Source organism: Larimichthys crocea, chromosome VI (genome assembly GCF_000972845.2).
Source record: "Larimichthys crocea isolate SSNF chromosome VI, L_crocea_2.0, whole genome shotgun sequence".
In the NCBI taxonomy this organism is placed as follows: Eukaryota; Metazoa; Chordata; class Actinopteri; family Sciaenidae; genus Larimichthys; species Larimichthys crocea.
Genome location: NC_040016.1, coordinates 878,446 through 891,037, shown reverse-complemented (window position 1 = coordinate 891,037; position 12,592 = coordinate 878,446). Strand labels below are relative to the sequence as shown.

General features: G+C 44.1%; 1 protein-coding gene and 1 long non-coding RNA gene across 6 annotated transcripts in view; one reads left to right on the top strand and one right to left on the bottom strand.

Annotated features, from left to right (window-relative positions):
• Positions 1 to 349: 349 nt before the first annotated feature.
• Positions 350 to 2,473, bottom strand: LOC113745910 (uncharacterized). Its single transcript, XR_003462478.1, has 2 exons — positions 1,817 to 2,473; positions 350 to 1,551 (listed from the first exon to the last, which is right to left on the bottom strand). It is a non-coding gene; the product is annotated as an uncharacterized LOC113745910 (long non-coding RNA).
• A 501-nt stretch (positions 2,474 to 2,974) lies between these two features.
• The window catches only part of kif21b (kinesin family member 21B), a 55,096-nt gene continuing 45,478 nt past the window's right edge, over positions 2,975 to 12,592 (top strand). For 2 of the 5 annotated variants that reach the window (XM_019264866.2, XM_019264867.2), the window contains exon 1: positions 2,976 to 3,501. In XM_019264866.2, the coding sequence (XP_019120411.2) occupies positions 3,461 to 3,501 (41 nt within the window). In that variant the 5' untranslated portion in view covers positions 2,976 to 3,460. Of the gene's footprint in view, positions 3,502 to 12,592 lie in introns of all 5 variants that reach the window. The other 3 variants (XM_019264865.2, XM_019264869.2, XM_019264870.2) reach the window with 3 other exon arrangements.

Here is a 12,592-nt window from a genome sequence, read left to right as displayed (position 1 = left end):
AATCACTGACATCAAGATTTTAAATAAAAAAACAGGATGTTTAATTTAATTTTCAGCTCACGTTAAAGACATATTTTCACCACTTTTACTGTAGGCAGTGAAAGCTGAGCTCTGCAGAGTGATGGGACAAAGCACCACGGGGGGTCTAGCACTGCCAAGAACTGGTAAAGACCTGCTCTGCATTAAACCACTGCAGCTGACACACATAAATCTGAAACACATAAGTAGCTCCTCTGTCACAAGCATGCAAACATAAAGCACAGACACCATCAGACATCTGTGCACACACTTATTACACTCATATATCCATTGTGATGGAAATGGTGGGAAACAAAAACAGAAACAATTGTGCATAATTCAACCACCTGACTTTTTATTTCAGTAATTCTCTGCCAGCCAGTGAGTTCGTCCACTGTGCATATGTGTAATCCTGGCCAATTCAAACAGTTTTGTTACGGTAAAGAATTGAGGATTAGTTTATGGAGCTTCAAAGCCAAATATAGAAAACGCATGTGAGGGATTATAGACACATCAAAGAATAAGTATGGAGAATACATTAGGGTGCAGTCTCATCTTCTATCTCCTTCTTTCTGTCTTGTTTCTCATCTTTCTCCCTGAGAGAGGCAACACGAAGCATGGGTTGGAGCGGTGAACGAGAAAAGTTTTTGCTTAATTTAATACACAAGGCTGGTATTGTAGGTTTTACATTTCACATTGTATATATGGTTGCATATTGTGATGGAAATCAGGCCAGTCTTTGTTTTTGTCCCTTATCAGTGTCTTCCATGTTATTTTTCATCAGTGTTGCAATAAAATGTGTCTTATTTTAAAATGATATAGTCAACATTTGCTATGAAAGCTATGAGTTATTCTCTTGTTTCCAGGTCAGGATATAATCACATGCTGCAGAAATGAGGAGACGTATTCATGAAGTGTATTTGTGAGTGTGTGTGTTGCTCGAAGAAGAAAAATGCCAAATCCACATGGGAGAATAAATTGCCAACTTCACTGTGACTGACAGAAGCCGAGGGCGGCTGGAGTGATTGTATTTGAATGCATCTTATGTAATTAGGCTGCTGTTATTTTGACTGTATGTAGCCTAAATATAGGGATTATGCTTCAGTTTGGCAATTGCAATATTAAAATATCTTCAGGGTTTTATAACCCACACAGAACAGTTATGAAATGTGCATTGTAAAGTGCTGAGGAGGAGGAGGTGGCATACAGGGGAGAAACCTGTAAACATGCCTGAAGAGGAATGAAAGGGACTTAACATAGGCTTAGGAAAACAGTGCAGCCTAATTATGTAATAGCTTGAACGAGATGGTCTTAAAAGTTCATCAGACGCAAAATAAGGTGAGTGTGTGTTTGCGTGTGCACCACCCTTGTTTGTGTGTTTTTTTCCCCCCCTCTGGTTGTGGTGGTGGCCGGTTCCCAGCAGATCTAGGAGGATTGTAGCTTTATCCTCATAACTGGATGTTAATCTTGTGTGGAATCCAGCACTGCTTCCAGGGAGCGTGGCCTGTATGGCACTAACATCGCCACCTGGTCCTTGGGACAACAACAAAAACATATACACACACACACACACAGTCATAAGCTCCTCTCTGCACACAGAATGGGTTTATAGTTAATGCAACCATTCACAGACTATGTTTTATTACATAAAAGAGATTGTGTCTAAATTCAGACTGAAGGCAGTGTTCCTTATTCACCACTACACAGCTGGTTGCACAAAAGGCCACCTAGATGGAGTTTGTGGAGTTGTGAAACCATTAACTGAGCTGTATGTGTGGTATATTGAGAAATAACTTACTGTAGTTCAGACTTGACTGTCATTGGCGAACTGTCAATTTGACCATGAGTCATCGACATGAGGAGGATGAGGATTTGGAAATGTTGGAAGCTTTCTCTGCCAGTGTAGATCTGGATCCTGTCTATATAGGACACTGTTGCATAAATCATTTAAAGTAGCCCAACACATAGAGAAACCTGGTGTAGAATAAATATTGACTGTAAGAGAGAGAAATTGAAGTTGAGGAGGAACAGTAAAGGAGGAACAGCAAAAGAACAACATGTCTGTTTGACTCATCTCAGAGAAAGGATTTCAATTTCCCCATTTAAAGAAATCTGACTCAGCAGGAGAAGGAAGTGAGCAGAGTGCAACTTCCCATGCAAACCAGAGCAAATTAACTCCATCTTCTGCGGGAACATAATAACCTCTGCGTGAGTTTCGACCTTTGACCTCAAGGTGTTTGAACCGGTGCCCCTCCTCTCCGTCATGGGAACAGGCGCTCTCTGTTTACGGCAGTGTAACGCACCTCAGATGTGTCCGCCTGCAGCCCGTGAGCCGTGGGTTTGTGATCTTTACTGCCCGGTGTGGGTGTGATGCTGGGCGGGGCCACGTGGGGCCGACGAGCCCGCTGATTGGTCGTTATTGTTCAATGAAGGCGCGGCTAATTCAGCAGTTAGCTCCACTGCGAGTCAATCAAATCAGATTATGGTGCATTCAGGGAATCCTCGTAATATTGTGTTAGTATAAAAACTGCTTCTTTTTTTTTTAAAGGATAGCAGCATTATTATTCTTATATTTATTCGATCGCTGTGAGTCAACTTTATGGATGGATTGAAACCAACTGAATACCCCTCACCTCACCTTCTCTTACAAGTATGTAGGAGAACAAAAACTGCAAAAAGGCCCTATTTAGAGCCTGAGCTGCAGCACCTCATCTAAAATAGAGAATCTAGGGGCCTCCTTCTTTGTGCTCAGCAGGGAGACAAGATCTCACTAAATGTTACACACGGGACCTCTAAGTAAAGGATCTGAATACTTCTTCCACCTGTGCCTTTGTGTGCCATAATGTTTAAGCGGATGTTTTGCATTTGCATAATATAACTCAGCAGCTGAGCCAGCATTTTCCTCTTCATCAGTATCCATGGTGACGGGTTAAGTGTGGCAAGAGATGTATTAGTAGAGTATTGATTTTGGAGAGGCCATCGCCTTCTGACGGCCGCTTTAAAGTTGAATAAAATACTCCCGACAGCCCCTGAACGCAGCATTACACCCTCCGGTTTACGGACTCGGCGCCGCTTCAACGTGAGAGCAGCGCTGTGGTTAGTGAGGAGCGCTCACACGCTTCACTCGTCCGCACTTTAAACAGGATGTAGTGACTGACACAGATCGCGGAAAGAGAGAAGAAGAAGAAAGAAAGAAAAGCGGTTTAAACTCTGCCATGTGACAAACAACCGGTGAGCGAGAAATGAGCACCACAGCGGAGAAGAAGAATAAGACAGGAGGGGTCCCGATGAGGCAGCTCACCGCCGGCAGGTCTTGACGGCTGCTCCCGCTGACCTGAGACTCCCCGCACCGCCGCAGCACCGCGAGGTTTACGCGCACAGAAAAAAACCCAACACAACCGAAACACTTCCACATCCACATCGGGGAAGCTTAAACGCGATAATGGCGAGCCTGGGCGACTGCTGTGTGAAGGTTGCGTTGAGGTAAGCCTCCTACGTCTGTCTGCTGGAAATCTGCCGACCTTAGCAGACCACATTGTGTCTGTGCCTCCCGGTGATCAATTAAACGCATCATGCACACCTATAGTCTGATTGTACTCTTTACTGTCCTTCATGCCTCTGCTCATTGTAGGATACAGCAGGTTAAAGCAGCTACAGTGCATGCTATTACACCTTGTTTTGTAATGCATGGGTGGTGCTCTGCACAGCGTTGATAAGCCAGCACCACACTATCTTTATATGATTGTGTTTATGTATGGGTGCATAAGTTCTCCACAGCTTTGCTCCGTTATATGTGGAGCAGAGGCTTGAAATCAGGCTTTAACATTGGCTGAAGTGACAAGGACAGCTGCACCCAGGTGCAGGGAGGAGAATGGGCGTTTCTCCCTCCACAAACCAATTTTTGCATTATTATTCTCAAATGCATCTACCTGCAGTCTCACCTCAACCTAATCATGTCTGCTGAACACCTTATATGCCATGAGTTTTTGATTTATTCATTTCTCCATCCTCTGAAAATGAATCGAGCTCAAAGAGATGCTCTCCTTCAGAGCTGTGTCATTCACAGCCTTTTGTTGGAAATGCACCCAACAGCTCTGGCAGCACAGCATCTTTTTTTTGGATTTTTGTCAGGAGATAATTGCAGCCCAATCGATTGTGCGTGGCAAGACTAAATGCTGATTTGAATGAGATCATATAAATGCATGCATGCGCTGGAACCGAGCGCCTCAAAAAATTGGGCGGCATGGACTGACTGGGAGTGTGACTGCGTCTGTGTCTGTAATCATGCTCATTTTGCAGTGTGTGGAGCTGAGGCTGAGGTTTGACACAACACACCGTTCTATTAACTCAGACCCTCCCAGACTCTAATGAGTCCCACTTGGTCCTTCATGAGAAGGTGAGCATTGTACAGCGCAGATGCAAAGTTGGGCAATCATGTGATCAAAATAGCCCCAACACCTTTTTTCTTATTGTGCAAATGTAAAGCAAGCGTACGGAAGTAGTAATGAAATGTAACTATTCTTCATCGAGGATCCCCTTGAGGTCCTCCAACCTTAGTTTGGGGCCCACTGATTCAACTTAGGTGGGGGGTTGAGGATGGATGGATGGGTGGGTGGGGGTTTGGCCCTGTAGAGAAGCCTTTTAAGATGAACCTTACAACCGATGGCCCCATTTCCCCAGGGGAGGTTTCAGAGCCACTTGTCAATCAGCCGCTGAGTGAATCTCCTTTGTGCTTGTTCACAGGGACAACTGTAACAGGAAGTGGGGTGGGTGGTGCTGACTAAAACAGCAAAGAGAGAGAGAAAAAAAAAAAGGTGAAAAGAGAAGCCACTGTGACAGCTGATGGCTGCTGCTCAACTGAAGTTATTGATTTAAGTCTGGAGGGAAACTCTGGGGCTTTGGTGGCAAAGTGTAACTGAGTGAAGGTGACAGACACACACACACACACACACACACGTCTGCCTGTGTGCTCATGATCATCAGTGTGCAAGCATATTTTCATCACGAGCACCCCTTTGACTCTCTGAAATCAGTCTTATTAGAGCGAGCTTCACATTGTAATTAAACAGCGTTTGTGTAATTACATGACTACGCTGGTGGGCGAGCCAGCACTGCTCCTTTTCATCATGTGTGATCCGTGTGTGTATTTACATGTGTGTATGACAGGAAATGGGAAGCCCACAAATAAACACTCAGAGAAAGATAACTTCCTGCTGTATAAGGGACGGCTTTCCCAATGACCGTTGACCATTTTTTTCCCCAAGAAAGTCAGCCGCTGATAAGAGAGGATGGTGTTTAATTGCTCCCATGTTGTGCAGACCCTCAGGCTGACTGCATACAGCTCGGGACTCTTGTGTTTGTGTGTGTGTGTGAGTGAGTGTGCATTTAGAGGGCAAAAAGGTTGTTGTGAGAGCCAACACACACATAGTCTGAGTCGCCAGCATCCATTTCCTGAATGTCTGCACGGCCTTTCCCTAAACAATACCCGTATAACCAGTGACATGACCTACTATCCTGCATTCAGACCTGACTGCCTGAGGATTGGATGTGGACAAGCACACGCACAGTCAACAGCTCTGCATTGCAGTCGAGTAAAACGCGACAGGATGCATGTAATGTAACTCCCTACTAAGTGGTTGTTGTTAAATTGCGCCCGGCTTGGCTGTTTCATCTTTATGCAGCTGCATTTATCCTCACAGGATAAGCGTAGTCTGATGCAAACAGGCTATAAGAAGAAGAAGACTCCCACATTTTCTCAGTCATTTGAACCCCTACACACACACACACACACACGCACACACACACACACACACATTGAGACATACGTGCAGTTTCACTTCACGTCAAGCGTGCCTCCTCCTCCTCCTCCTTGTGGTTATCTTATGTTGAGTACTGCGTTTCGCCCCAGATTGAAAGCTTTATGTCCGGGCTGGCTCTGAGCGTGCATCTGCTTCTATAAATGTCAATAATTCCGCTTTTGTGTGCAGACATTGAACGTTGGCTGTAACTTGACATGAATGTTACGAGGATGCTCGTAAATTACCATTTGCATACAGATCTCTCTTGCAGTCTCTCTGCAGCCACTTTTGTTGCCACTGATTTCAGAACAGTAAGTGACTCCCATCTTCCATCAAAGTGCTAAGTCAGCCTCCACGTCTGTGTATAAATAGACTCAATAGACACATCTGTGTAGGGCTGTTGTGGTCTTTTGTGACTGCTGCTTGATGTTCTCACCTTAAAAGACTTTTCCTCAAGGCTTGTCTGAGTTGAACCCTGTTGCTAGAAAAACACCTGAGGAATCACGAAGAACTGATTCATCTGTCCGGTGAGATGACGGCAGGAATGGATTCAAATAACACAAAACATTCAGTGTTCTTTCAGACCCCACATGTGTTCGACCCCGGGTATTTTGGACTATTATGACGAAGAGCATAAAGGCAACGGGGAGCTCACCTGAAAGAAAGGGTTATCTTTTATCTCTTTTGTCGTGTGCTATCGTGTGCCGGTCCAAAATAGAGCTTTGCAGAAGCACAAAAAGTTTATCATGAATCCATAAAAGTGCTGCAGAGTTTTGGCCACTTCACGACCAAAACACCGGCTTCAAAACAAAACAGGAGTAGCGGAATACAACTACGGAAGTTGGCCCCTCACAGCTGATAGACAAAACCATTAAAAGGGAGAAAAAAAAAAAAGGTGGTGTTTTGTTGTTGGACGTATGTCCTGTGTCGGCTACCAGTCTCGCCTGTTTCCTGTGTGTGTTAATCGTTTGCCACACAGGCTCTGTCTGGGTTACACACCTCCCCGGGGGGGGGATGTGTGTTTTTGTGTGTGATTATCAGCCTACAGTATGTACTGGTCACAGGGTAGTGCTGCAATGTAATCTTCTCATGAGCACATTCTTACACTTGGTCTCAACATTTAACCCCCCCGTCTCACACACAGACACACACACACACACACACACACACACTTAGCAGCTTGCAGCAGATTCCCTGGTTGGGAAAAGTGAAAGCAGTTTTGCTTTGTTGATGGGAGTCTCCTCTGAAACATTGCCAATCAGATATTTGGCCTTAACCGAGGAAGAGGAGCAGGAAACATGACAGGACACACACCCAAGTTGTCCATCCACAGCTGTGCATCACTTCCCTCATGCTGTTTTTTGTGGTTGCCCTTCAGACCTAACAGGTCTGTGTGAATGTCTTTTGTAAAGAAGCTGCCAAGCATAGCATTGAGTGTACAGTATGTGCTGTATACCTAATGAAAGAAAGCTGATAGTTGATAGGAACATCACAGACAATCAGGCTCTACAGTCTCCGGACCTTTACAAGCAGTTTGTTGTCAAGGAGGTGAAAAGGGTCTGCAGGACAAAGAAAGTTAATGAGGTTGCCGTGCTACATGCCTTAATCCAGCTTTTACATACAACAACACAACTAATAACAGGTAAGTAATAGAGCTGTTTGATTGTTTTTCTGAGATAGCTCGACTATCAGGAGGTGGTGCTTCTGTGTTGAGCCTTAAGAGCATGGCATGGGCATTAAAAAAAGTTGTGCAACTCATCGGTTGATGAACTTCTCCCTGTAAAGTGCATCAGCACTCCTGAACAGTGTGCTGCTGTTGCAGAATGACTTCCTGCAAGGCTGCCTCAGGACTATCCACACTTCCTGTTCACTTCCTGCTTTGTGAGCTGCCGATGAGCCCGTCGGCACGATTCAGTGAAGACTGAATCCTCAGCGAAAGAGTGAAACTAAAGCCTCGCCATGAAACCTTCTAGGAATCAGTCCATTGCTCTGGAGCTGGAGTGAGCGAAGCTGAAATCCTACTTTGGAAAAGCGCATTTTGCTCATCCTCTGCTGGCTCTGACTAAAAACTGCAAAACACACATTGATCCCGAGTGTGTGCTAACTGTGTCCTCTGATTACGACACGTCATCTCAATGTTTGCCTCATTCTTTTGTTCCCTCTTGCTCAAGCTCGTCTGCAGCAAAATAAAAACATGAACAGCGACCATGATGCTGGAATGTCACTTTCTCTCCCACCCCAGAGCTTTCCACCTCCTTCTCGCCCACTCTTGCACACACACACACATAGAGATATCTGTATTTATTTGAATTCATCCATTTGAATTCAAAAAGGAGGTGAAAGGCTCTTCAGTCAGAACATTTGCATTTTTCCTGTTATCAGTGCCTCATCATATGTCAGCTGGAGCTGGCCTTCTATAATCATTCATGCTGCTCAGACACAAGAAAACCTTTTTCATGGATTGTATAGTCAGGACGGAAAATAATTAATTTCCTAATTATTTAGCTTTTTTTCTGTGGTCTACATATTTTTTTTATAAACCACACAATTTGTATATGTTGACATTGATGTGGCCACTTAGAAATCACAGGGGATTTGTGTGTGTGTCTGTGTGTGTGTGTGTGTGTGTGTGTGTGTGGGAGTCGAGATGAGGCGTAGCAGAGGCCCTTTAAACAGAGCACCTCTCGGGTGAGAGCGCAGACAGAGGACACAGTGTGAATGAGTCTGATGTCACTGCACTCTTTGTGCTGAGTTTGCACACACACATTCAGATAAAAAACCCAGCGAGCGAGAGCAGCGAATCGGAGGGTGAGAATGTGGCCGACGTACAGGCCGTATTTTCAGACAGGAAGGGGCCAAAAGAAAAGAGGTCAATCCTTGATATTGTCTTCGTTTCATAAACTGCTCCCCCTCGTCCGAAAAAGAGCAATGCTTCCTGCAATTCAACACAACAAATACAAAAGAAAAATCAAAGAGGAAAAAGAGGGAGGCGGGTGGCCGACAGAGGGGTGAGGGGCGGAGTGGTGGTGGTGGTGGGGGAAAAAGGAGCAAGTGTGTCTTCTGTTGTCAAAAGGGTTACTGTAGCATGCAAATATGAGCTCTTAGCCAAACATGCAATCAGTGTGTGTGTGTGTGTGTGTGTACGTCTGAGGATTGTGTGTACGTCTGAGGATTGTGTGTATGAATAATTCGGGCACAGCTGCACGTGTTTGCAATATTCCCGCAGAGGGAGGAAGAGGCAGAGGGATGGAGGCCCTCAGGTGGTTTGTCTAGACTGTATAGACTTAATTCACTTCTCTGTTTTAGTGTTAAATGTTCTTTTGATATTCTCTTCTGCTTTTTTAATCAGTGAACTAGAAATATGACCGGACCTTCCAGTAAACCTGTGATAGCAGAAGAAATCCTCTTCCCCATACTCATATTTACGATTTTATCTCTTTTATGCCTCTTTACACTAAAACACAGTCACATCTTGTCACATCACAATGTTTTTTTCCTCCTGAATCCACTTAATTAAATTTTATTTATCCTCTTCTGTCGTTCCTGGACAGCAACATTGGATTTAGCTTGGTGAGGAAGTGCAGATATTACGGATAAAACAAAAGATGTGGAGATCTCTGAATGTGGGCCAGACTGTGTGTTTGTGTGCACGCTTCAGCAGAGCTGCTGTCAGTCATGCAGGGGTGGGGTGTGTGTGTGTGTGTGTGTGTGTGTGTGTGTGTGAGAGAGAGAGACCAGCTGGCTCATAATCACCTTCAGCACTAAGTAGCTTAATCAGAGTTTGTGTCTCTGAGTTTGTTTTGCATTGTTGTCTGTGAATGGAGACACACGACAGCAGGGCGAGGCTTTAGAACTGCTGAATTCAGCACAAAAAGAAAAAAACTCATTTAAATTAAGTGTGTTTAAAGCGATTTTAATACAATACACCGTTTTATGACTAAATACTTGCAAAGCTGACACCCCCATTAGCCTCAGCTGCACTTTGTGTTTGAGGCTAATTAGCAAATGTTTACACTTTAAACTAAAATGGTTAACATGATGCCTGGTAAATGCCAGCATGTTAGCGCACTGATGTTTAGCTCAAAACAGTGCTGCTGTTAGCATGATGGTAGCTGTTTCTCAATTCAATACGATTCTTCCGTTAGTGAACTTATTTGTAGTACACTGTGTGTACCACGTTTCCTGGCGCAGTGCGCTAATTTCGGCAGGGTAGTGTTCATTTGTGGTGCACTTACCGGAACTGACCATAGCAACGTTTTAACGCATCTGCTTCTTCAAATTGTCACCGGGTGCAGCATTAGCGCCAGCATTTGACTGCCAAATATGAAGTTTTATACCTAGGTTGGTGTGGTCTTTGTTAGTGGATATAAATATAAAACGTATGTACAACTTAAATGTGTATATGGTGGTATTCACCGCAACGGTTTCAGCTCCAATATCTTCCTTCCGCTGCCATTTTTACAGTCCTCCTGCTACGTAGCCAAAATCCGGGTACTCAGTACACTGCATTTTACCATTATTTGGCCTTTTTGTCTTTTAATGACAGTACAGCTGAAGATAGACAGGAAGCAGGAGGCAGAGAGAGGGGGAATGACACGCAGTAAATGGTCGTCCAATGCGGGATTCGAACCGGGGCCAGCTGCAGCAAGGACTGTAGCCTCTACAAATGGGGCGGCCGCTTAACCCACTACGATACCGACTGCCTTGCATTTTACCATTATTGACAGTGTGAATGCAATTATGTGTTCAAAATAGTAAGTCTAAGTATCTGCAACTGTTGACTGGCTATACACTTTTGGCTAATCCCGTGCAATGTAACAAAGAAGTTAACAACGAGCGGAATTTACTGATTTACATCACATAGCTAGTAAGTACTGGCACTGAGTGTCATTTACGTCAGCTATGCATCAGCATGTTTTTTACGTTTACGCAACACTATTACTGCTGATTAGCAACAGTAAAATCAGCTTGTGAATTATTAAGACTGATTCAGGAAGCGTCATTGATGGACAGGAAAACCCAGAAGAAGAGGTGCTTGGAAATGCTCCTGAATGGTAAAAGCCATTGAGATTCTTTGCAGGTTGTGTAGCCAACACTATGCTACCACTCTAAAATACAGAATAAGACACAAAAATAGATACCTGACTGAATTTATATTAGTAGAAAATGGCACTGAAAGCACTATCTCTGACACTTCAAGTCTGCATGAGAAAAAGGGAGCTCTAAAGCATATCTCTTTATTTATATATATAAAAACCCTGTGGAGCTCAGAAAAGGACACGCAGCTTTAATTCTGCCCAGATTCGTTAGCAGTATTAGCTCGCCTAAAACACCCTTTCTGCTAGAAAATCAGCATTAGTCAAATGTAGCTGTAGCTTGTCTGCTCCACCATTCATCAGACTAATAATCATAACTCAAAGCCCTTTTTTAAAATATATCACTTAATATCATAAACCTCTGCACAATTGAATATACATGTGTGTGCATGTACCTGACAGAAAAGCTAGATCTTCAGCCCCTGGCTAGATTCACATTCCTACAGACAGACAGACGTGGTGGCAGGCTACATTAGCACTCATGCTAAATGCTGTCTGACAGAGTGGGAGTCTGGGCTGGTGGTAATGCTATCCAGCCCTCCAGAGAGGCAGGCAGACAAGCAGAGTCATGGCAGCAGTCTGCAGCTCAGCAGCGTGCATTGCACACTGTGTGTGAAAGAAAAAGGTGAACACAGACACTGGTTTTGGCAGATGTGTGTGTGTGTTTGTTTGAGTCTGCAACCATTGGTATTCTTGAAATGCACCACCACAACATCTAAATATTGTATAATCCTCAGTATTTGGTGTGCTTGTGTCTGCTGCAGTTGAAGTCTTCCAGGCCTGTTCATCTAAACTATCACATTTCACCATTCTGCCTTTGAATAATTCACAAATAGGCCCATATGAAATGCAAAATACCACATGCGAAAACATCAATGTCACTTTTAATGTTGCTGCTTCATGTTGCCACTTTCCTTTTGATCCATGACCTTTTTCACGAACTCCAAACTCCCAGAGCCACTGCGAGAATTTAGTGTCACACCAGCTCAATTTTGTGACGCAGTTTTTTTGTCAGTTGAGTACATCTCTAACACTCTTCACATTATAGGTATTCACATGGGGGCGCATACTAAAATTATACACAGTCATGGTGCTAAGAAGCACTTTGGCTAAAAGCATCCGGTATCCATCAAAAACAGCAAATGTTATTCTAACAGCCAGTGCTTGTTGAAGTGATTTGGCATCAGGCAGACTTTGGCTAGCACCTCCCTGACCTTGACAAGTCCTGTCTGTCATAAAAATGTAGGAAAGGAAGCTAATTTGATTCTTTCTTTTGCCTCCACCTCCCCCCACGGAGCGGCAGACAGAGCAGACGAGCGCGGTGGGGAAGGGAATTGGGGAGGGGGGTGTGAGGAAATGGGGTGGGGATTGACCCAGAATCAGCTCCGACGATGCAGACTGATGTGCCCTTGTAACAATGAGAGATGCTCATCTGAAACTGAATGATGGCTACGAGTCTTTGACAGTGATTAGAAATTTGTTTCTTACTGAGTGGCACAGTTGGCATCGTGATGATTAATACTCCCTCTGTTTGCAATATGAATTATAGTATCATGAAGTATGCTCAGTGAGGTAAATTAGGAGTATTTTGGAGGAGTTTTTGGCCTGTATGAAAAGCCTGAGGGCAGGTCAATGTCATCTTTCACAGCTGATGTTGTTCACCTCTTTGTGTTCCAGTTT